The sequence below is a fragment of the Stenella coeruleoalba genome (assembly GCF_951394435.1).
Source record: "Stenella coeruleoalba genome assembly, chromosome: 5".
Classification (NCBI taxonomy): Eukaryota; Metazoa; Chordata; class Mammalia; order Artiodactyla; family Delphinidae; genus Stenella; species Stenella coeruleoalba.
In genome coordinates this window covers 63261515-63286417 of record NC_137150.1, presented here as the reverse complement: position 1 = coordinate 63286417, position 24903 = coordinate 63261515, and the positions used below count along the sequence as shown (strand labels likewise).

Below are 24903 nucleotides of genomic sequence, written 5' to 3'. Positions count from 1 at the left end.
CCATTGAGTCCTGTATTTATAAACCTTTTCTGAAAAGATGCAGAACTTTGACACATCAGTGGAGCCCCAGGGCATTTATACCAGAGTGTCTGTTTGTTGATTGTACAGAGATTTTTATCTTGAAAAATGTTGAGCCTTGGTATCAAAACCGAGGTGGGAGCTGCATCTTGATATAGTCAGGAATAGAGGGCACCACGTCTGTGACATTGTGTCCACTAGAGTCTGCTTTGATGGCCACTAGGAGCCACTTCCACCTGGAGCTTCCTCCGTGCACCATGAGGAAGAAGCCCAGGCCCGCTTCTGTCCAAACTCATTGAATGGATGCTGAAACCTCATTTTCCCTCTATGAATATTAAAAGAGGGATCCACCTTAGTGACATCAGCCCAAGGGAACATTGTCATCTAGGAGTGGTTCATCAAAGAGCACCTGGCTCAGGTTCTTTTTCCTACTCACATTCACCTCCTAATCCCACTCATGGCTACATTGCTTCATTGTTGGTTAATTGTGAGCTTGGCTGTTAACACACATGGGACTGAATTTTTTTTAAAAAACAACAACAACAAAAACAAGTTCCTTTTTGTAGAGGGTCCATGAAGTGCCTGTCAGGTCATTGTAACTAGAATTATGGTCACATGTGGCATAACATCTGTATTGGTTACATGTCCCAGGATTATACTTTTATTTCTTTTTCAAGGTTGCCACACCCATGAATACATGGTTAACCCATTCTCCTACCACTAGTTTTCAAAATGTTCATGTTGCATTGAAAAAGGCAGTAGTCATTTGCTGTTGACTTTTGCACACGTATGTAAGCAGGATACATATACCAACAACTGAACCTTTAGAGTTCTTGTCCATCTGCTACTTAGGTAGGCCCTCTGTACATGATATTACTTTGTTGCTTTTATTGAATTCAAAAAGTGCTGCTTTGTAATAAATTCGTAAACCCTAAACAATAACATTGTAGAAGAGGGTTCATTTTTTCACATGCTGCCAAAGACACGTGAAAAAATGGTTGCACTTCGTGTATAGTTTTTAAGATGCAATAGTGGGATTTATCAAATTGATAAGTCTTTTAAAATCATAATACTTTGTACTTCTGAGGATTCAAGGAAACAAGTGCTCTCTTAGCTGCTATGGGATAGTACATGTTGAAACCTTTCCAGAAGGACACTGAGCAATAATGACTTAAAATGTTAGAATTCTGCCTGCTCTCTGACCCAGCAATTCCATTAGGAATTTGTCCTGTTTGCAAAGTTGTAGTTGCAAAGATGCCCATGACAATACTGTATGTAGTAGTAAAAGATTAGAAACATATATGTATATATATATATATATATATATATATATATAAAAAACAATAGAGAATCAGTTGCAAAAATGATGGCAAATCAATAGAATGTTAAACAGCCAGTAAAAACTAAATTGCAGGGTATTTAATCACTTGGAAAACTGTTTAGAGTATTAACTGTTTTTAAAGGTTATAAAGTAGTATGTATGGTATTAATCCATTTGTATACATAATAATATATTTATATTTAAGAAAGCTATAGGATGGGCTAGGATGTTTTTCTTATTTGTGCTTATCTACTTCTGAATTTTCAGTAATAACTGTATTACAATTAAAATTTTTAAAAAAGGACAATTTTATGCCAGTATTTTACAAAGAGTTTTTGATGATGGGGATACAGCCTTGAGTGGTGAAAAAAAGCAGACTGGCACATTGTATATCAAGTCTGACCAGGCCTGCACGTTGTAATTACGTGTTTAATTTGTTAACCACAAGCCCTGAGGGAGCAGAGATGGCACGTGTCTTGCTCACCGCTGCATCCTTAGTGCCGAGGACGGCACTCACGTAGGCAACTAGTAAAGGAGAGTGAATGAACCGGTCCATTGACCCTGGGGGGGTCTTCTCCAACACTGTTCTCTAACAAAGCTCACTTGCCCCTGCTGCATTTCAGAGCCATCGAGAAGCTAAGCGGGCATCAGTTTGAGAACTACTCCTTCAAGATTTCCTACATCCCGGATGAAGAGGTGAGCTCCCCTTCGCCCCCTCAGCGAGCCCAGCGTGGGGACCACTCTTCCCGGGAGCAAGGCCATGCCCCTGGGGGCTCTTCTCAGGCCAGACAGATTGATTTCCCGCTGCGGATCCTGGTCCCCACCCAGTTTGTTGGTGCCATCATCGGAAAGGAGGGCTTGACCATAAAGAACATCACTAAGCAGACCCAGTCCCGGTACGTGCCTCCGGGGCTTCCTTTGCTTCCTTCTGAGGGGTCCCCTGAGTGCTGGTGGGTCCCGGCCATTCCCAGGTTGCTATTGCTTGCATCAGCAGCGGGGGGCTGTGCTGTATGGGACTATGGCTTCTTTAAATGGAACTACTAACAGACTAACACAAAGCCCAGGGGCTTTAATGAGCTTTCATGCCAGTGACCTAAAGGTCATACCCTGAAACACTAATAGTTCATAAACAAGGTACTAATGACCTCACAGTCAAGAATTGTTCTCATAAGCTATCTGATACCTGTGAACACATCTACATGTTTTTAAAACAACAGAGGTATGGGGCTGAACTTTACGGGACCCTAGAACCCACGTATCTTAGCTCTTGCCTCCTCTCCTGCGTCAGAGCCCTGGGTGGTAGTCATTCTTTGAGACCACCTAGGGAGTCTCGCAAATAGCTACATAAAGGAAATGGGTGAGTCACTGTTACATTGAGCAATAAATAAAGTACATTAGTCTTATGTTTAGTTTTCTGTCTGTTTAAGGAGACTGAATTGGTAGTAGGAGTTGTAGTGGATAAAGTGACTTGTGAGGTTGCTGAGTTTGTGTGTTCATAAGACCACAGCATGATGTAATGAACAAAGCACAGGTCTTGAAAACAAAGACCCTTGTTCAAGTTTTACCACTTAATAGCTATATGATCTTAGAAAAAATGTTAAGGTCTCTGAGCACCAATTGCTTCTTCTGTAAGCCAGGAGTGTTGTGAGAATTAGGACAGTCAGGCAGATTGAAGGAAATTACAAAGCACTTAAATTACAAAGCACCAAATTACTGACAAATATTTGTTATTCACATGCCTAGTGCATTTTATTCAGGATATTGAGTGTCTTGTAACCTGAAAGAGAAAACACTGTTTTCTGCAAAGTGACTGAGTTACTTCCAAATAATGAACACTTACATGAGTCCCAGAGTTTAAAATCATAGGAGTGAAATGATGAGATAGTACAGGGGGCAAATACTATGTGGTGTTTCCTTTATTTTAAAATCAGTCCCCTTTTTTCCCAAGTTTTCTTCACTGAGAAAGTGATTTTTATTTGTATGTCTTTTTGTTCCAAAGATTATTTAAAGTGGCTTTATAAATGCAGCAAGGTTAGGGACTTCCCTGGCGGTCCAGTGGTTAAGACTCCACGCTTCCATTGCAGGGGGCACTGGGTTCAATCCCTGGTAGGGGAACTAAGATCCCGCATGCCGCGCAGTGTGTCCAAAAAATAAAATAAAGTAACTAAAAAAAAATCATTTAAAAAAATGCAGCAAGTTTAAATACAAGTGAGTTAGTTCTCAAAGTGTGTGCCCATTTTTTTAGAAAAAGGCCAGAGACTTGGATTTGGGCTTTCTGACAGCCAGAGTGAAAAAGGATACAATCAATTATGTGATTTTGAAAGTTAAAAACAAATAGAGCCACAACTACCCAAGGAAGTCTGATAAAGTCATCAAGCTTTTGAGCCATTAGTTTTTAAGAGCCTGGAAGAAGGCAGGCTGCCGGTGGCAAGGAAACCAAAAACTTAGGCAGAGAAAGGGCATGCCTCTGTTTTCTGTCCATACTCAGATACGTAAAGCTTGCTTGAATTTGGTGGAGTTGGATTAACATATGGCTTTTAAAAGCTGCAATCAGTTCAGAGACCGGCACTGTGCCAACGTACAGTATTATCCCGCTCACTTTACTCTTCACTTCTAAGATCATTGGAAAGACTACACAACATACTTCATTTACCAAACTGGCTTCATTACCACGTTGCCTTGGTGCCTTTGCCCAGTGGCACTCCTGTAAGAAAGATTCCCTTCTCAGTGGAGCTGCCGAGAATTTGGGTTTGGCACAAGACCCCCTGCACTGCTTGCCGCCTTCTTGGAGAATGGCATTGGTTGCAAACGTGCTCGTGACACTTCCTGGTCTGTCTGTGTCCTTGCTGTACATTGGCCAGTGCGACGCATTCTTGGGACTAGGATCCAGTCCCAGATGACGCTGTGCTATGGCTCCTGATTCTTTTCCTGCAGGGTAGACATCCATAGAAAGGAGAACTCCGGGGCCGCAGAGAAGCCTGTCACCATCCATGCCACGCCAGAGGGAACCTCTGAAGCATGCCGCATGATTCTCGAAATCATGCAGAAAGAGGCGGATGAGACCAAACTGTAAGTTTGCATGCAATGCACAGACCACTCAGCAGAAAAAAAGATTAGGTTGTCATTCATTTAACCCAGGAAAGTTTTAAAAAGCTGTAAATCTATTTCTCAGTAAAGAGAGCAGGGGAAAGATTATTTTTCAGAAATTTGTTCCTAAAGAGAATATGGTGGGAAATAGATCTTTTATGTTTATAACATGGCTGCTTCTCTACTTGTATGTTTCTCTTGGTGAGCCTAATGCTTCCATCACTCACTGGTAATAATTATTGGTAGGAACATATAGACCCGTGCTGTCCAGGGCCATGCAGTGATGGAAATGTTCTGTATCTGCACTGTTCAATACGATAGCCACTAGCCATGTGTTCCTGTTGAGTGCTTGAAATGTGACTAGTGCAATGGAGGAACTGAATATTTTATTTTAATCCATTCAGACTTAAATAATCGCATGTATGGCTAATGGCTATCATATTGGACTGGGCAGATACAGAAAATACATTGTTGTCAAAACCATCATTTACTATGCTGGAAAAGGGTTTTGTCACCATGCTCCTAAGCCACTTGCACTCTTAAAATTGGATTATGTTTCCTTAAATAGTAGAAACTGGTATCTGAGTGGCTACTTCATTCTTCTTTGTTTTTCTCTCTCCCCCTGTCCATTTCTTTTACAAAATATTTCTTAGGATTCCTGAGTGTTGTACCAATTTGAATGACAAATACAGTTTTTAGTAACTTGTATAATTTAGTAATACAAATTTATTAATTTGTATTATAAACAAATTAATGGTAACAGAATAGGCAATATAATAAAAAAGGCTGTATGTTTGTTTGGCAAAATCCACTTACAGGCATGTGTGGCAGTTTTAATAAAGAAGCAGTGAGGGGGCTTCCCTGGTGGCACAGTGGTTGAGAGTCCGCCTGCCAATGCAGGGGACACGGGTTCGTGCCCCGGTCCGGGAAGATCCCACATGCCGCAGAGCGGCTGGGCCCATGAGCCATGGCCGCTGAGCCTGCGCGTCCGGAGCCTGTGCTCCACAACGGGAGCAGCCACAACAGTGAGAGGCCCGCGTACCGCAAAAAAAAAAAAAAAAGAAGCAGTGAGGGATGAATTGAATATAAAACTGATTTAGCAAACAATGTCAAATAATAGTGTTCCAAAACCAAGAAGATGAAAGTAGTTCCTAAAAGAAAAACGTTGCAAATCTATTCTTAGATTTCATAAGGGACTCTAACATTTCACTTAACTAATTATTTACTATTTGGGGCTTTTGAAACCCCCCACATGCTGTGTCTTAATTTGAAGAAGCCCCTCCCTCGTCTAAGTTATTGAGAATTTTATAAATGTTACCCTCCTTGGTCCTTTGAGCTAGGTGTAAGCATCTTACAATATTCTGAAGAACCAAAAAGACTGATGTATAAATTGGATTCTTAAAGTATTCATGTAGAGCCAAGATAGAATTTGACTGTCTTTGAAGTACTTTTTTTTTGAGTGCGGCACCTTGCTGAGCACTGTGCTGGGTTGAGGCTACAGCCCTGAACAAGATCCAGTTCCTTTTTTTATCCAGTGGGAGAGACATCTGCTAAACAAATAATTACACCAGTAAGTAATTAAGCACAGCTATGAGAGGTGCTACAGTGGAAAACAACTGCAGGTAACTGGAGGCCCTAATCAAGGTTTTAGGGGGCAAGAAGAGATTTGAGGATTTCAGAGAAGGCCTCCCTGTGTAAGTGACATTTAAGCTGAGCCGTGAGGAAGATGAGTAGGAGGTGGAGGACGGAGGAGAATAGGGATTCTAAACTTTCTTTCTATTCATTTACCAAATATTTATTGGGTACATACTGTCTGTCAGGCACTGTTCTATGTGCCAGTGGACAAAGCTGACAAAAAAACCCTGCCCTCTGTAAGTCACATTCTAGTGGAGCTTCTTCAAACATCCATGTATTTTGAGGCAGTAGTAATGCATCTGTTCAATGCTTTTGGTCTCAAGTAACAGAAAACATAACAAGTGGCTTAAGCAATAAGAAACAATTATGCTGTCACATAATTAGAAGTCCTTATTATGTGAGAGTGACTGAAAGGTCAGTTGAATCATAGACTAAAAGGCCCATGACTTTTCTTTCTGCTTTACCTTCTTCAGGGTGTCTGATACTCCCCTGATGATGACAAGATGACTGAAGTGATTTCAGACCTTGGATCCCCACAGAAAACTATTTAAAAGTTGAAAGAGAAGGCATCCTCTCCTTGTCCCCCCCCGCCCTTTTTTTTTGAACTTCTTTTATTGTAAAAAAAAAAACAAAAAAAAAAACACCTATCATAAAATTTATCGTCTTAACCATTTTTAAGGGTACAGTTCAGTAGTGTTAAGTATATTCACATTATTGTGAAACAGATCTCCAGAACTTTATCATCTTACAAAACTGAAACTCTGTGCCTGTTAAACAACAACTCCCCTCTTCCCTCTCCCTCCAGCCTCTGGTAGCTACCATTCTATTTTCTGGTTCTGCGAATTTGACTCTTTTAGAGAACTCAGATAAGTGAAATCATACAGTATTTGTCTTTTTGTGACTGGCTTATTTCACTTAACATAATGACCTCAAAATGAATTCATGTTGTAGGATTTCCTTTTTTAAGGCTGAATAATATTCCATTGTGTGTGTATACCACATTTTGTTTATTCATTTATCCATTGATGGAGATTTGGGTTGCTTCTGCCTCTTGGCTATATGAATAGTGCTGTTTTGAAATATCTCTTTGAGACCCTGCTTTCAATTCTTTTGGATATATACCAAGAAGTGAGATTGCTGGATCATACAGTAGTTCTATTTCCAATTTTTTGAGGAACCTGTTTTCCATAGCAGTTGCACCATTTTACAATCCCACCAGCCTTTCACAAGAGTTCAAATTTCTCCACATCCTTATCAGATATATGATTTGCAGATACTTACTTCCATTTCATAGGTTGTCTTTTCATTTTGTTGAGTGTGTCCTTTGATGCACAAAAGTTTTTAGGTTTGGTGTAATCCTATTTGTTAATTTTGCTTTTGTCAACTGTGCTTTAGTGTTATATCCAAAAAACAGTAGCCAAGTTCACTATCGTGAAGCTTTGCTCCTTTGTTTTCTTCTAGGAAAATTGCACTTTCAGGTTTTACATTTAGGTCTTTAATCTCTTTTGAGTTAATTTTTGTATATGAAATAAGGGTCCAGCTGCATTCTTTTTTTTTTTTTTCGCGGTACGCGGGCCTCTCACTGTTGTGGCCTCTCCCATTGCGGAGCACAGGCTCCGGATGCTCAGGCTCAGCGGCCATGGCTCACAGGCTTAGCCGCTCTGCAGCATGTGGGATCTTCCTGGACCGGGGCACGAAGCCATGTCTCCTGCATCGGCAGGCGGATTCTCAACCACTGCGCCACCAGGGAAGCCCCCAGCTGCATTCTTTTGCAAGTTTTCCTAAGATAATTTTCGAAGACACTGTCCTTTTCCCATGATGTAGCCTTGGCACCTTTGTCAAAGATCATTTGACCATATATGCAAGGATTTATTTCTGGGATCTCTATTCTTTCCTCTTGGTTTATTTTTCTGTCTTGATACCAGTACCATACTGTTTTTTTTTATATAAATTTATTTTTATTTATTTATTTTTGGCTGCATTGGGTCTTCGTTGCTGTGTGCGGGCTTTCTCTAGTTGTGGCGAGCGGGGGCTGCTTAGCAGTTGTGGCACACAGGCTTAGCTGCTCCGCAGCATGTGGGATCCTCCCGGGCCAGGGCTCGAACCCGTGTCTCTCGCATCGGCAGGCAGATTCTCAACCACTGCGCCACCAGGGAAGTCCTACCATACTGTTTTGATTACCATAGCTATACAATATGTTTTGAAATCAGGAAATGTGAGTTCTTTTTCAAACTTGTTTTGATTATTCAGGGTCCCTTGAGATTCCATATGAATTTTTTTTAATAAATTTATTTACTTTATTTATTTTTGGCTGCATTGGGTCTTTGTTGCTGTGTGTGGGCTTTCTCTAGTTGTGGTGAGCGGGGGCTACTCTTCGTCGCGGTGCGCAGGCTTCTCATTGCAGTGGCTTCTCTTGTTACAGAGCACAGGCTCTAGGCATGCAGGCTTCACTAGTTGTGGCACATGGGCTCAGTAGTTGTGGTACACGGGCTTAGTTGCTCCATGGCATGTGGGATCTTCCCAGACCAGGCCTCAAACCTGTGTCCCCTGCATTGGCAGGTGGATTCTTAACCACTGCACCACCAGGGAAGCCCCTCCATATGAATTTTTACAACGAGTTTTTCTGTTTCTGCAGAAGTTGCCATTGGGATTTTGATAGGGATTACATCAAATCTGTAGATTGTTTTGGGTGGTGTGGACATCTGAACAACTTTAGGTCTTCCAGTCCAGGCATCCGGGATGTCTTTCCATTGATTTCTCTCTTTAATTTCTTTCAGCGTTGTTTTATAGTTTTCAGTGTGTAAGTCTTTTACTTCTTTAATTAGGCTTATTCCTCAATACTTTATTCTTTATGATTCTATTATAAATGGAATTATTTTCTTAATTTCCTTTTCGTATTGTTCATTGTTAGTGTATAGAAACACTACTGTTCTTTGTATGTTGATTTTATATCCTACAGTGTTGCTGAATTAGTTTATTAGTTCTAACAGTTTTCTTGTGGAATCTTTGTTTTCTACATATAAGATCATATCATCTGTGAACAGAGATAATGTTACCTCTTCCTCTCCAACTTAGATGTCTTTTATTTTTTTTCCTTAGCTACTTGCTCTGGATAGGACTTCTAATAGTATGTTACATAGAAATACTGAGGGCATCTTTGTTTTGTTCCTGATCTTAGAGGAAAACCTTTCAGTTTTTCACCATTAAATATGATGTTCACTGTGGGCTTTTCACAAGTGGTCTTTATTATGTTGAGGTAGTTTCCTTCTGTTCCTAAATTGTTGGGTGTTATTAATCATGGAAAGTTGTTAAATTTTATCAAATGCTTTTTCTGTATCAATTGAGATGATCATGTGGGTTTTGTCCTTCATTCAGTTAATGTGGTATATTATATTGATTAATTTTCATACGTTGAACCATCTTTTCCTTTCAACTTAAAGGACTCCCTTTAGCATTTCTTGTAGAGCTGATCTGATAGTAATGAACTCCTTTAGCTTTTGTTTATCTGGAAAAGTATTAATTTCCCCATCATTTTCAAAGACAGTTTGCTAGATGCAGTATTCTTGGTTGATAGTTGTTTTGTTTGTTTGTTTGTTTGTGGTACGCAGGTCTCTCACTGTTGTGGCCTCTCCCGTTGCGGAGCACAGGCTCCGGACGCGCAGGCTCAGCGGCCATGGCTCACGGACCCAGCCGCTCCGCGGCATGTGGGATCTTCCCGGACCGGGGCACGAACCCGCGTCCCCTGCATCGGCAGGCGGACTCTCAACCACTGCGCCACCAGGGAAGCCTGATAGTTTTTTCTTTCAGTGCTTTGAATATGTCATCCCATTCATTTCTGGCCTGCAAAATTTCTGCTGAGAAATCCATCCATAATCTTATGGAGATTTCCTCATATGTTACTAATCACTTTGCTGCTTTCAAGATTTTCTCTTTGACTTTAGACACTTGGGTTATAATGTATCTCAATGGAATTCTCTTTTGGTTTATCCCGGTTGGATGTTCTTGGAGCTTCTTGAATCAGTATGTCCATTTGTTGTCTCAGATTTAGAAAGTTTTCTGCCTGTTTTCTTTGAATAAGCTCTCTGCACCATCTCTCTCTTCTCCTTCTGGGATTCCAATGACATGTATTTTGATCCACTTGATAATGTTCCGTAAGTCCCTTAGCCTTTCTCCACTTTATTTATTTATTTTTTTTGGCTGCGTTGGGTCTCCCTTGCAGCGTGCGGGCTTTCTCTAGTTGCGGTGAGCAGGGGCTATTCTTCATTGCGGTGCACAGGCTTCTCTTGTTGTGGAGCACGGGCTCTAGGCACGCGGGCTTCAGTAGTTGCGGCACGCGGGCTGTAGGGTGCACGGGTTTCAGTAGTTGTGGCACATAGGCACTAGAGCGCAGGCTCAGTAGTTGTGGTGCACAGGCTTAGTTGCTCCGCAGCATGTGGGATCTTCCCGGACCAGGGATCGAACCTGTGTCCCCTGCATTGGCAGGTGGATTCTTAACCACTGTGCCACCAGGGAAGTCCCTTTCTCCACTTTTTAAAAATTCTCTTTTGTTTCTTCTCCTCTCACTTGATGATTTCACATGACTGATCTTCAAGTTTGCTGATTCTGTCTTCTGCCTGATCATGTGTGCTGTTGAACCCTTTTAATGAATATTTCAGTTCAGTTATTGTATTTTTCAGTTCTGTTATTTCTGTTAGGTTTTTTAATAGTTTCTTTTTCTTTGTTGATATTCTCACTTCATTCATGCATCATCTTCCTGATTTCATTTAGTTGTCTGTGTTCTCTTTTAGGTTATTGAGTATCTTTATGATCACTATTTTAAAGTCTTTGTCAGGTAGCTCATAGATCTGCATTTCTTTAGGGTCAGTTTCTGGAGTTTTATTTTGATCCTTTGATTAGGCCATGTTTCCATTTCTTTATATGCCTTATAACTTTTTGCTGCGATTTGAGCATTTGAAAAAAAAACACCTCTCACAGTCTTTGCATACTGGCTTTGTTCAGGAGAAGATCGTCACTAATCAGTCTGGCTGGAGGTTCTAGGACCTCTCAAACCATTTCTGATCTCTTTCACCCTCTGGCTTCTGACTATGGAACTGCAGCTCTAACAGTTCACCTCTGTTTTCAGCAGCTTCCAGACTCTGGCACCAGGCTTGTCAACTCTAAGTCAGGCGAGACAGAAACCAATCACTCGGGCAGCTCCCAGGCAAGCCAGAACGTGGGAATCATGGTCCAGTTTTTTGTTTCTGTCCCAGGGGAGGATCCCTGGTATGGAGGATTTCCTCCCAGTTTCCCCTTGCTATACTGTGTAGGGGAAGGAGCATGAAAGGCATGCCAAACGCCACAAAATTTCCTACCCCTTTTACTTGAATCCCTTTTTGGTTTTATAAAAGCCTGGGTGCTGTAGCTTCTCACCTGATCTCTAGAGTTCTTAGAGAGATAGTCTAGCCTATCTTTTGTTGTCAACTTGGTGTCTCAGTGGGAGTAGGAGGGCCTGTAGCTTCCTAGTCTACCATCTGACTGATGTCATTATCCATTGTGCCTTTTTTAAGAGCAAGGAGAACCTTCCTGAAATCACCCAACAGACTTAATTCTCATACCTAGTTGGCCAGATCTCTCTCATGGACCCATTTCCAACCAGTCACAACAAGGGAGTATAATTACCGTGATTTGGCGTGTGTTAATCAGAATTCACGCACCAGAGTTAGTGAAGGACCCAGCATCTCATAAAGCCCATGGCCACTTGGTACCTGAACAGAAATGGCTTCTATTTGTAAGAAACAAGGAGGGTAATAGCTCTTGGGAGGCAACCGTTGTGTTCACCTTAAATGTTAAAATGTGGCTTGTGTCTTTTAGAGCTGAAGAGATTCCTCTGAAGATCTTGGCCCACAATGGCTTGGTTGGAAGACTGATTGGAAAAGAAGGCAGAAATTTGAAGAAAATTGAACACGAGACAGGGACCAAGATAACAATCTCATCGTAAGCCTCTTGTTCAGATTAATTGTGCCCAATAATGGAGAATTTGAGCATTTTGATATATCCAACTCATTCATCTGCTTGAAAGTGGGAATGTAATCATAAGTGATATGGTTATATTCAACACCATCAAAACAAATACATAAATAGTTACCAGTCAAACATTTTCTACTGTGGATTTGATCTAAGTCACTACAAAGATTTGAGATAAGATGGCAGATATTCTGTGCCACAGCGTGTGGTGTCTTCTCCCTGTCTCCTCCACCAAGACTTGTTTGTGATCCTTCTGGGATTTTATTTTTCCTTTTGAAAAAAGGAAATTTCTCTCTTTTTCCTGGTGGCCAGCTTGCAGGATTTGAGCATATACAACCCTGAAAGAACCATCACTGTGAAGGGCACAGTTGAGGCCTGTGCCAATGCTGAAATAGAGATTATGAAGAAGCTGCGTGAGGCCTTTGAAAATGATATGCTGGCTGTTAATGTAAGTGCCTACTGCTTTCTTCTCCACTGGTTTTCACATGTATTTTCAGGCAGGACCCAAGCCTCTCTAAGCATAATTGCCATTCAGAAAGTGAAGAAGCACTTTAGAATAGGTATGCAGAGTTATTCATGTCTTCTTGGGGCAAGGGCATTAGAATAATCAGGAAACGAACTAGTAAATTATGATAAGTGCACTGGACAAAATAGTATGGAGTCAACGAAATCACAACTTGGAAGATTTTAAAATGAGGAATTGCTTATGATGTATTGTTAATTAAAAGAATATATAAAAGTATATATAACTAGGGTTATAATTATGTAAAATAATATGGGTCAAAATGCCTGGAAGGCTATATATAAAAATCAAAATAGCTGGTATGTTAGAAAAGTGGGATTTTTTTCCCCTATTTTCCAATTTTAAAAGTACATACTTTAAAAATAACTTCTGATTTTCATCTCTCACTGATCTGTTCTTTTATTTTTTAAATTAATTTATTTTTAAATTTTATTTATTTTTGGCTGCATTGGGTCTTCGTTGCTGCGTGCGGGCTTTCTCTAGTTGTGGCAAGCGGGGGCTGCTCTTCGTTGTGGTGCGTGGGCTTCTCATTGTGGTGGCTTCTCTTGTTGTGGAGCGCAGGCTCTAGGCGTGCAGGCTTTAGTAGTTGTGGCACACGGGCTCAGTAGTTGCGGCACGCAGGCCCTAGGGTGCACGGGCTTCCGTAGTTGCGGCACGCGGGCTCAGTAGTTGTGGCTCACAGGCTGTAGAGCGCGGGCTCATTAGTTGTGGTACACAGGCTTAGTTGCTCCATGGCATGTGGGATCTTCCCGGACCAGGGATCAAAGCCGTGTCCCCTGCATTGGCAGGCGGATTCTTAACCACTGCGCCACCAAGGAAGTCCCTGATGTATTTACGCCCAGTAAATGTTGTCATCCACCTCAGCTCTAATACTTCTAGCAGACTGATTTGGGTTTGTTCTTCCTGTTATTACTACTAGTTCCAACTTTTTAATGGAGAGACACCATTCTAAAGTTCATTCAGAAATCTTAAAAATATTTGTCCGTCAATCAAAGCACAAACTCAGCTCAGAGGAGTAAATTTTTTCATTTTTTATGGTAGTGATTTTTTTAACATATACAAAACAGGAAAGGATACTATGATAAGCTCTCATATGCCCATAATCCAACTTCAACAGTTACCAACTCATGGCCTGTTTTGTTTCATCTGAACCTTTATCCATATCCCCACCCACCTTGGATGACTTTGAAGAAAATCCCAGACTTTGTGTATAACATTTCACAGAAGAATAAATGTTGACAAAGGACTAGGTAGGTTAAACGCAGCCCCAGTTTCCTCACTGCAGCACTTTCCACAGGACCTTCTTACTCAGGTCAGTACTCTCTCTCCCACCTCACCCCAAATCCCCCCTTAGTAGCCCTTGTCACATCATAATTACGAGGCACAACGAGGAGAAGACTTCAGTGTGAACTTCTCCCCTGTTTGTGTGTATTTGTCTGTGAAAGTATCATCCGCTGATCTCATTTACTTCTTTGGGGATCTTGATATCTTATGATAAACAGCTCTTTCCATGAACACCTGGAAATGCTGCAAAGGGTCTGGGTGCTCCAGACATCTTCCCCTGAGCATATATATCACTTAGGTTCATTCATGTCTGGGCTAAAGTCATGCATTGATAGGTGAATAACAGAACTACTAAATCTTATACATGAATGGGATCAAGGTTAAGGATCCTAGCTCTCCTATTCCAGACATTCTAAAAGAAGACAACTTACTGGGTGACCCTAGAGCCACAGATAAGAAAAGAGAAAATGTTAGAGCTTTGCTTAGCGTTCAGGGGGCAGTGGTGGGACAGGTTGGATACAGGCCAGGGTGGGCGCTGCATCATTCCTCTGCCTCTGAAGGGGCAGCCTATGTGAGCATCCCCATATTTAAATGTGAAATTAGCAAGTGAGATGATCATGAAGCTGGCAACTAAATGGTAAAGAAGCCAAGGTTGTGAACCATTCTGAATATGGATAATGGAGTTTACATAAGTGGTATCTTAGTGAAGGGTCTGATCTTTCCCTGGATAGAGTTAGGAAAAACTATTAATCTAATATGTTTTAAACATATTCATCCAGCAAATATTTATTGAGTACTTACTATGTACCAGGCACTGAGCTCACAGCACTAAATAGGACAGTCTCTGTCTATAAGGAAACTGTGGTCTAAAAAGGGGAGAGGCAGCTACACAGGCCATTCAGATACCATGTGATGCCTGCTGTTGTAAGGAAACGTGGGCATGTTAGGAGAGCACCTTGAGCTGAGGCCTTTGGGGTGAGAGAAGGCTTCCTCGAAGAGGGGACACCTAAGCTCAGGTGAAACCCACATGACGAGTAGGATGTAGCCAGGTGAGGAGGGAGAGAAGCACATTTCTTGCAAGGTAGACAGTGTTGGGGGGGGGGTGGTCCAGAGGAGAGAGAGGAGGACGACCGGGCAGAGTGGAGGTAAAGGGTTAGCAGGAGAGATGCTGGTGAGGTGGCCTGGGTCCCCAGGAAGAGCCTTGCTTGCTGTGTTAAGATGTGTAGACACTCTCAAGGCAGCAGAGAACCTTTGAAGGGAAGCCACAGTCAGGTTGAGGTCTGGAGAGCTCACCCCTGCAACACGGTGAGGAAGAGGCCCACGGGGCCTGGGCGGAGCTGATTCATTAGGAGACCCTGGTGCCACCCAGGCAAGAGATGGAGGTTGACCCAGGCAAGCTGGACCTCTCAGGTCTCCTCCCCTCAACTTTTTCTCCATTTTTATTCCCAGCAACAAGCCAATCTGATCCCGGGGTTGAACCTCAGCGCACTTGGCATCTTTTCAACAGGACTGTCCATGCTGCCTCCGCCAGCAGGGCCCCGAGGAGCTCCCCCCGGTCCCCCCTACCACCCTTTCACTGTAAGTAGCTCAGTTCTCAGGGGTTTGCTCATACGCTCCTCCAGGCAGCAGCATTTCTCTGCCATGTTGAATCAGAGCCAGAGCCTTCATTTGGAAGCTGTGCTCATAAGGGATTGTAGAATGAATTCAACAGTTCTTAGGACTTCTTCCTAATGGACAGATTAATGTTACTAAACCATCTTCTAAGTATGTGCTCTTAAACATATAGTATATGTCATATCTGGGAAGGAAAGAGACTACTAGCAAATTCATTAGCTAGAAGCCTACTCATTGTAAAAAAAGGATTTGTTAGCTCAAATCAGAACCTTCATGAGTGTTGTTCACCTACTAAAATATTAGGGTACCTGGATGACTCATGTATAAAATTCCCACCTGTGACTACGACTCAAATTCATTATATTCTATTAATAGGCAGTTTTAAAAAGAAAATAACACAGTGTCTAGATTTCTAAACACTTAGCACAATGCCTGGCATTTAGTAGATTCTCAGTAAGTATTTATTGTTTGAATCATAATTAATAGTGGCAGAAGAAATGTGAACTTTCTGCGTTTTCTGCTTGTTCGCATTCTCAAGCATCATCAGGATCAACAGATTACCAAATTAGGGCTCAGGGTACTTGACAGCCTTTTTTTTTTTCATTCCTAATTCTTCTCCACACATACTACTTATTTTTTAAGCAAACTAATTTTCTCCCAGTGTTTATACTGTTTAAATGGGAAGAATCAGGTTGGAGAACATTAGCTTAACCACTTCTTTCTTTTGAGAGGTGGTCTCTGGTGTGTAGTAGGCATTGCAGTGTCGGAATTCCTAGTAACTCTTTGGGTCTCTGTAGAGAGGTAGGATGAACCCACTGTGCTGTTTTGTCAACAAAATACAGACATGAACTTGCACCCACATCCTTAGTCACAAAAACATACACATTCTGTCATCTTGTTTATATACAGCTCTTCTGAGTCATTTTTAAATCTCCATACCGTAGAGTTATATACATTTTCCCTTAAACTAAAGGATAGGGTCCAATATTGAGCTGTGTGTGTGTGTGTTAGAGGGAGCTGGGAATATGGCAGGAGGGAAATGGCCGCTGTTATAGTCATGTAGCTGCTCTAAGGAGGGAGAACAGCTATGAGAGGTGCATGTCCCCGTATCTTTGCTGAGATTTGAGAATGACCGAGCCCAGTACAATGAACTGGCATTTAGACACATCTCATTTCTTGGGAGAAAGACTGTACATACTGTTCCACAGAAGATAACTTCAGAAGCCTCTCAACCTAAGTAACGTAAATGGTGGGAGAAAAAAGATATAATACAATAGACCACTTCTAAAATTGATAATCTAAAAGAGAGGTCAGCAAACGACAGCCTGAGGCAGCCCACCACTTATTTTTGTAAATAAATACATCTGTGAATGTTTGTTTACGTACTGTCTGTTTGCTTTCCTGCTGTGATGGCAGAGTTGAGTAGATGCAGTAGAGACCCTGAGGTATGCAAAGCCTAAAATATGTATTTGGCTCTTTACGGAAGATTTTGCAGACCCCTGAACTAAAACAAAAAGAGAACTTTTCATATGATAGCAGAATATTTTCTAAACTTGAAAATAGGTTTTGCCATTTTGAAAGCTTCCTTCACATCTGAGATGTTTTACTAAAATAGTAGAATAATGATTTTACTGAAATAGTTTCTGTTCTTTATAAAATAGATTTTAAATAAAATTTCTTCTTTAAGCTAAAAGCCATGTAGTTCTGATCTTGAGCCCATAGGTCAAGATTAGATTCTAACCCAAAGCACACAGTTGCCCCAAATCTGCAACAGTACATCTCCTGCAGACCTCTCTCTCTGACAGCTGCAGAACTCAGGGCAGGCATGGAGGTGGCCATCGCCACCCACCTGTGCAGAATCTAGAACCTGTACTGCAGGATTGAGGGCTTCCCTAGTGGGCTCAGGCCTCCTGAGAAGGACAGGGTAGGATGGGGTGGTGGGGATACTTCAAATACTTATAAAATATTATTGCTTGCTTGTCACAAAGGCATTCAGATTTCAAGGAACTAGGTTATTTCCTGGTTGCTTTTGTGCATCACCAAACTCTAGCGCTTTTGCTCTTAGCATCCAAAGGTCAGGAAGTCTGTGCACCTCTTTGCAGCTGGCTCACACATGCACAAATTGGTCTCTCAACTCTGGAAGCTTCTAATGTATGTGTGTATGTATGAAAATTACCATTATCATTTTCTGGTTATAAAAGTAATATGTGCAAAGTATTTAAGAAGCAAATAATACAAGTGCAGGTTTTTTCTTAATCTAGAAATAATCAGTGTTTCTGTGTATATGTGTGGGTATATATACAATTTATATATACATGTATAATGTATTAAATATATAGGTGATGTGTGTGTGTGTGTGTGTGTGTATTCCAAATTTTCACTCTACAGTGGAAATCCTTGTATATATATCTTGGTTCTTTTATCCAGCTATTTTCTCAATAAATTCCTGGAAATAGACTTGCGGAGCCAAAGAATGTATAAATTTTATATGTAACTATAAAAATATAAATATTGATAAATGATAAATTTTGATACATAAAGAATATACTACTTTTCCTTCCTATCTGGTATGTGACAGAGAGGTGTTTTTTTCCTCCTATACTCACTACCAATGTAATTATTCCTTGCAATCTGATACTTTAAAGGGTGCTATTATGAGATTTAACACTGGGGCTTATTGGCCATTTTTTCCCCTCTCTAATGAATTGTCTTTTTGTATCCCATGCCCATCAGTCTATTAAGAGGCAGTATAGATTCTGGAGTCAGGCTGCCTGTATTTGAATCTCTGCACTATATCACTTGTTATTTTTAACAAACTTGGGCAAGTGACTTAACCTCTTTGTGTCTCCATGTCCCTGTCTATAAGATGGGGGTAATAATAGTACACATATCGTGGGGTTGTTAAATAAGTAAAAACCTGCACACAGTAATTGCTATGTAAATCTTAGCTGCTGTTGTCATTTACCGCCATCTTTTTCTTAATGATTTGTAACAGCTAATTACATATTAAAGCTGTTAACCATTTGTCATGTTGTAAATATCTTCCACCAGCTTGTCATTTCTTTTTGCTTTATTTGTGGTGTCTTGTGCCATAGTAAATTCTTTTTTTGGCTTAATTTTTTTACCTTTTTTTTCTTTATAAAATTAATTTTTATTAGAGTATAGTTGCTTTACAATGTTATGTGAGTTTCTGCTATGCAGCAAAGTGAATCAGTTATACATATACATATATCCACTCTTTTTTAGATTTCCTTCCCGTTTAGGTCACCACAGAGCATTGAGTAGAGTTCCCTGTGCTATACACTAGGTTCTCATTAGTTATCTATTTTATGCATAGTAGTGTTTATATGTCAGTCCCAATCTCCCTCTTCCTCCCACTTCCCCTTCCCCCCTTGGTAACCATAAGTTTGTTCTCTACATCTGTGACTCTATTTCTGCTTCACAAATAAGTTCACCTGTACCATTTTTTTATATTCCACATATAAGCGATAATTTGATTTTCTCTTTCTGACTTCCTTCACTCTGTATGACAATCTCTAGGTCCATCCACATCTCTGCAAATTGTGCCATAGTAATTTAAAATAGATACTTTTTGAACAATCGAACTATGCTGTGTGAAGTAAATAGTAAACGTTTCCCTTCAGTCTTCCTTCTCTTACCCAAATTTCACCCAGCAACCACTCCCCAGAAGTATAGCACTATTATGTTTTAAAATATGTTTTATGAGTGTATATAATCCTATAATCATATTATTCCAAACAAATGGAATCATGCCACACACAATGAATTACTGTGTTTTTTATTTGTTTGTTTCCATTTTTTACTTACTGTGGGCATCCTTTCCATATTTAGAACTAATTCTCTTTGATGGCTATGTAGTATTCCATTGTATGAAATTTACTATAATTTTTCTACTGAGCATACTATTTTTCTACATTTGGGTTGTCTCTAGGCTTTCTCTCCTACAAATAGTGTCAAAATGAATATCCTTATACATAAATGTGTGAATATATCTAAAAGTAAATTCTAAGACTGCAATTATTGCATCAAAGGGGAATGTATTTTAAATTTTCACATTTCCCTTCAGCAGAACTTACGCAGAAATTTTAAGAATTAAGATAGTTAAATCAATGATGTTTTCCTTTATGGACTTCTGGCCTTTGTTGTTATGCTAAGAAAAAGCCTTCTGCCATCTAAGACTATAAAATATTCTCCCAAGTTTTCTTACAGTAATTTTGAGTTGTTGCTTCTGGGGGATCATAGTTTATTATTCACAGGGAATTTATCTTAACTTGTACTTTGAGATAGGGATCTAACGTTATTTTTTTTCCAAATAGCCAGTTTTCCGAAAGTCACTTACTGAGAAATGCACCATTTCATCACTCAATTTGAAATGGCAGCTTTGTTGTTCGCTTAATTCCCACTGAGTCATATTCCTGGGCTCTATTCTGTTCCATTCATCTTTTTGTCTACACTTCAGTTACTATAGTTTTATAGCATCTTTGACAGTTTCAACAATCTTTTTTTTCCTCAGAGGTTGAATTGGAAAGATGGTCAACTTATACTATACTTGGGAAAATTAATATGTAGGAATTTTCTGTTCCTTGAAGATTTGATACAATCCATCCATAAAAATTCTGGGCCTAGTACCTTTTGTTTGGAGAAAGATTGATCATTTATAACCTTTTCAATTTCTTATATTTTCCTATGAAAGTATTCATCTCTCTTTTCATACTTAGTGACACAAAGCTGTGCAGAGCAAACTGTTGCCTTTTAAAGCTGCGAACTTGCGAATCTCTCTCTCTTTTAATTCCTAACATCATATATTTCCTTTCCGTTCTTTTTCTTGATCAAATTTACTAGGGATTTTTCTTTTAATTTTTAAGTAGTTAAGGGTTTCTTTTTTGTTATCCTATAATTGTTTCCTGTACATTTTGTACTCAAAGAATGTTATTGGAACATCTCTGATTCTTGTGGTCTTGCTCATGCATGATCAAATTTTGGAAATCATGGGCACTTGGAAAGATGTACCTTCTCTGATGGACTCAAAGTTGTGTATATGGCTGTAAAATCAAGCTTTTAATTGGTGGCTTGTATCCTCTATTTTATTATTTTTATCTCTATGACTTACTACATTTTGAGAGCAGTTTACTGTTCTCCCACTATGATTATGATTTTTCAAATTCTTTATTTCTAACAGATTTTTGTTTAATGTATTTTTATTATATTACTCTATAAATAACCTGGAATTTTAGTACAAATTATTAAATTTTCTTTCTAAGTCAATACACAGTCTCATATTTCACAGTTATTTAGAATTAACTAAACTTTTCTTACTGGTCTCTTTGCTCACTACAGATGGTTTCTTGAATTCCATATCCTCTTATTTTTTGAGTTATTTGTTTTCGTTTCTTTGTTTTTCTGGAGTAGTTCCTCAAACAACTTTTTTTTCAGGAATAATTATGTAAGTAGTATAATTTCTAAGCTTTTCTATACCTGAAAATGCCTCCCCCGCCCCACTTCATATGTGAATGAAAGTTCAACTAGGTATCTAAAAATTCTAGGGTCTTAGTTCCTTTAGAACTCTGAAAACATTGTTGCTACCAGTCTGATTTCTCTTACTTTAGTAGGTAACTTTTTTTTTTCTTTTGTCTAAGTTTTTTGCCTTTTGTAGTATTTTACTGATACCCTTGGAAATCAGAAATCTGACTCTGAGCCCTTTAATCTGAACATTCAAGTTTTTCATTGGTTCAGGAAAACCTTCTGCGTCTGTAATTAATTTTAGCATTGCCTCTCTTCCCTCCACTCCATTTCCTCCTGGAGTTTCCACTTTATGGAGAGAGAGTAGATCTTCCCACTCTACTCGTCTTGTCTGAGTCCTTCCTCTTGTTTTGCGTGAGTTAATCTTCTTGTGCACTGATTGGCTTTTCAAGAGTGTCCATGCTGCTATTCGTATGACTTCTATGGAGTTTTTACTCCACAAGTCATGTTTTTAATTTCTAAGATCGATCTAGTTCTCTGATTGGCTTCCCTCATAGCAGTCTACTCACATATTAAAGCACTGCCCTCTTGAATCTCACTGAGAAATAAAGCAGACTTTTTAGAAGAGCTCTCCCTCTTTCCTGAATTAATTCACTGAGATCATTTTCTTGCCTTGCTCAGCTTTGCTCCCCTCTTCCATGCTGCTGATTCACTGTATATGTCCAGTGAGTTTTAATTGTCCATTCATGTACTTAAACTCAGCAGAGGGCATATTAGAATCCTTAGGGGAGCCTTATCATAACTACACCATGGGCCCCACCTGAACTAATAAATTTGGAATGTTCCAGAGGAGGGCAGTGTTGGGTTAAGATCTTGGGACGCAGAGTCAGACACAGAGATCTGTGCCCAAACCTTGGCTCCACCTCTTGCTAGCTTACCAATTCCTGGTCCGCCTCAGCTTCTGAGGTGGTCCTCTGAGAGCTCACAGGGGTGATAGGCAGGGGCTGGAAGGAGGCACTGGACAAGCTGGGATAGAATGGTGCACCTTCTGAATCTTGAATAGCTCTGCCCATGACTCTGACCAAGTCCACTCCCTTCCTCCCATGTCCGTATCCCTGGTTCCCAGGGAGAGCACCTGCCGTCTTTATAACAGAACTCTGTCATCACACTATGGCTAGTTATATTTTTGAACCTAATTTGTATGCCTGACCCTTGCCCTCTTTACTACCCCTTCAACACCCCTCTCTCTTTCTGCTCCCTGATTTCTTCATGATTCAGAATATCACCTAAATGATACATCAAATGGTCATACACAACAGCTAGGAACTGAGGACCCTGCAGTTCTTCCAGAAAGAGCAGGGCCAACTTAAAATTGAATTCCATTCTAAATGTTCATGAGTATGTTTGATATATACGCCTCTACTACCCCCAGCCTAGTCAAGCACAGAGGAAACGCAGACACTAGTTGCCCTCAAACGGAATTTGAAATGAACCAGTGGATAATAGTGACCCCCTGCACCCTTGCTGCCTCTCCTTTTGGGGGAGCATACCTGGCAGGGGCACCTTCACCATAACCTCTTCTCCCCCCCCATATCCCAAATCATAATTCTTTTGAAACACTCAAAAGTAAAGTAGCTTCTCCCTCATAAAATACGTGGGGACCCTCAAACTGAGACAGTAAAAGCCCAGTTGCCATTTTAGGGTTGTGGTTCCATCCCGCCCACCCCACTCTGGGGCCCCAGTTTGTCAGCTGGCTACAGCCTGCTTTCCCATTAAAGAGAACATTTATTTAAGTCATGACAGGTTACTTTTTGGTCATTATGACTAAGCTTCTCTTCCAGTTGAGGTTGTGGACTCCATGTAAGCATGGGGGTGGGGGGAATGGAAAGTGTGCTCTGATAAGTGATAAATAAGTACGCACTTAACACTCAGTAGTTCAAGCCATACGGTGCCTGATGATGGATTCTCCATTCCTGTGACCTCATTGAATGCCACGTAACGTCCTTCAGGGGCATCCATTGTACTTTGGGTCAAATCCACGTCCAAATCAAGGCCCACGGAGCCCTCCCTGCGTGATCTCACACTACCTGCCTCCCCATGCCATCAGGCTGTTCTCTCAGTTGCTTTCACCATACTGGCCTCTTTTCTGTTTTCCAAACAGACCAACCCCTTTCCTAGCTCTGCACCTCTCAGAACCCTGCTTAGAATGTCTCTTCCCTAGTGCCTTGCATGGGGCTCCATCTCCTCCGTGGGTCCCAACTCAGAGGTCACCTCCTCCAAGAGGCTTCCCAGACCCTCCAGCTGAAGTTGCCATCCCACTCATCTCGGCAGCTACCCATCCTCATAGCCTCCTGTTCGTTTCTTTCACATGCTTGTCTGCCTCGCCAGTAGAACCTAAGTTCTGTGGTGGCAGTGACTGACCTTTTTTGTCTCAATAGCTGTGTCCCCAGCACCTAGAGCAGTGCTTTGCTCAAATATCTTTTGGATGAATGAGTAAACAATTGAATGAACTCCCACAACAGTATTGTAAGCTCTGGATATTATTTTAATCCACTTGTGGATGAGGTTCAGAAAAGCTGAATAAATTATTCCAAGTTGTATAGAACTAGTGATTCAGACTCAAGTCTTCTGGGTCTTCTGACTCCAAAAACCAACTTATATACACAAAGGCTAATGACAGCCTCAGCTAGAAACAAGTTCCTGATTGCCGAGTTTTGGGGTTCTTTCTCCACAACAGTTTTCCAGCTGTAACTCATGAATAAAAAGAGGACTGGGGAATTCTTTCTTTTTATCCTTTTATAGTTCATCGCCTCCCCTCACCCAAGTGGTAGATCTAAATTTGATATAGTGTTTATATTGGGAGTATTTGAACCCAGAATGGAGCTACACTTGTGGTTTGTCTATTTTGAGGCCAAATCACAATTCAAAAGAATTATTTCTGCCGAGAGCTGAAGGAAAAGCTCTCCAGGCGAGAGGAGGGCAGAAGCATCCTTTCCCCAAGGTAGAGCTTTGTCTGAGCAGAAAAGCTGCAGGAATTCTCCCTGACCCGCCGTGGCCCAGGAAAGGGACCTGCACTGAGAAGAGTCTGGAGCTGATGCTCTTCAAGAAAGAGGCAGGCCCAAGTGAGCCAAACGTCTTCACTCAGCTTCCTTTCGAAAGTGGACGTCTGCCAGAAGAACGCTGATCTTATAGCCCCCTCTTGTGGCCTTGAGGTGTCACTGCAGCCTCTTTCCAAGTCGTGAGAGCAGAGGCTTGCATTACAGGATCGTTCCCTTCCTTTGGCAAAGCTCTGTCCCCTGCAGGTGCTGTGGACACTCAGAGCACGCTTGGAGGAAGTTCCCCACCATGTTCACATCTCTTTTCCCCTGAAGTCCACTATCCAAACTCAAAAAGAGGAATAGTTTCATTTTTGTCCCTAATGAGTCCAAAGGCAAAGTTATGCTCTGGAACTCAGAATCCAACTGGACATTCAGGAGACAGAGGATACCAGGAGATTTGTTCAAGGACCCTCAAATGAAAGCTAGGTCCCCTAACTTCAAGCCTCCAACTGGTGTCTGACCACTGCTAGATGGCCCCTCAGGGATTGGTTCCATGGTGCCCAGAACTGTCCACCTCCCTTCCTGTAATAGGCATGTCAGCATTTACTTGGCCTTATGTGTAACGCACAGTGAACTAGACATTGCTGACTCTACTTAATGTCCTGCCCATAAAATATATAAATGCAGATGTATTCCTGTCTTGCAGGACTATTGTGAGGATTAAGAGAGCTTATGGGGAATTCCCTGGTGGTCCAGTGGTTAGGACTCCACGCTTTCACTGTAGGGGGCATGGGTTCGATCCCTGGTCGGGGAACTAAGGATCCCACATGCTGCGTGGCACAGCCAAAAATAAATTTATTTTTTTTAAAAAGAGTTTATGGATAAAGTATCTACCACAA

The 24903-nt window shown here is 40.9% G+C and overlaps 1 protein-coding gene across 3 annotated transcripts in view; it reads left to right on the top strand.

Annotated features, from left to right (window-relative positions):
* Positions 1–24903, top strand: part of IGF2BP2 (insulin like growth factor 2 mRNA binding protein 2) — a 158916-nt gene that overhangs the window by 120776 nt on the left and 13237 nt on the right. The window contains exons 6-11 of one of the 3 annotated variants that reach the window (XM_079922531.1): positions 1963–2035; positions 2123–2235; positions 4274–4408; positions 11912–12034; positions 12377–12512; positions 15321–15449. In XM_079922531.1, coding sequence (XP_079778657.1) covers positions 1963–2035; positions 2123–2235; positions 4274–4408; positions 11912–12034; positions 12377–12512; positions 15321–15449 — 709 coding nt within the window. Of the gene's footprint in view, positions 1–1962; positions 2236–4273; positions 4409–11911; positions 12035–12376; positions 12513–15320; positions 15450–24903 lie in introns of all 3 variants that reach the window. The other 2 variants (XM_079922530.1, XM_079922532.1) reach the window with 2 other exon arrangements.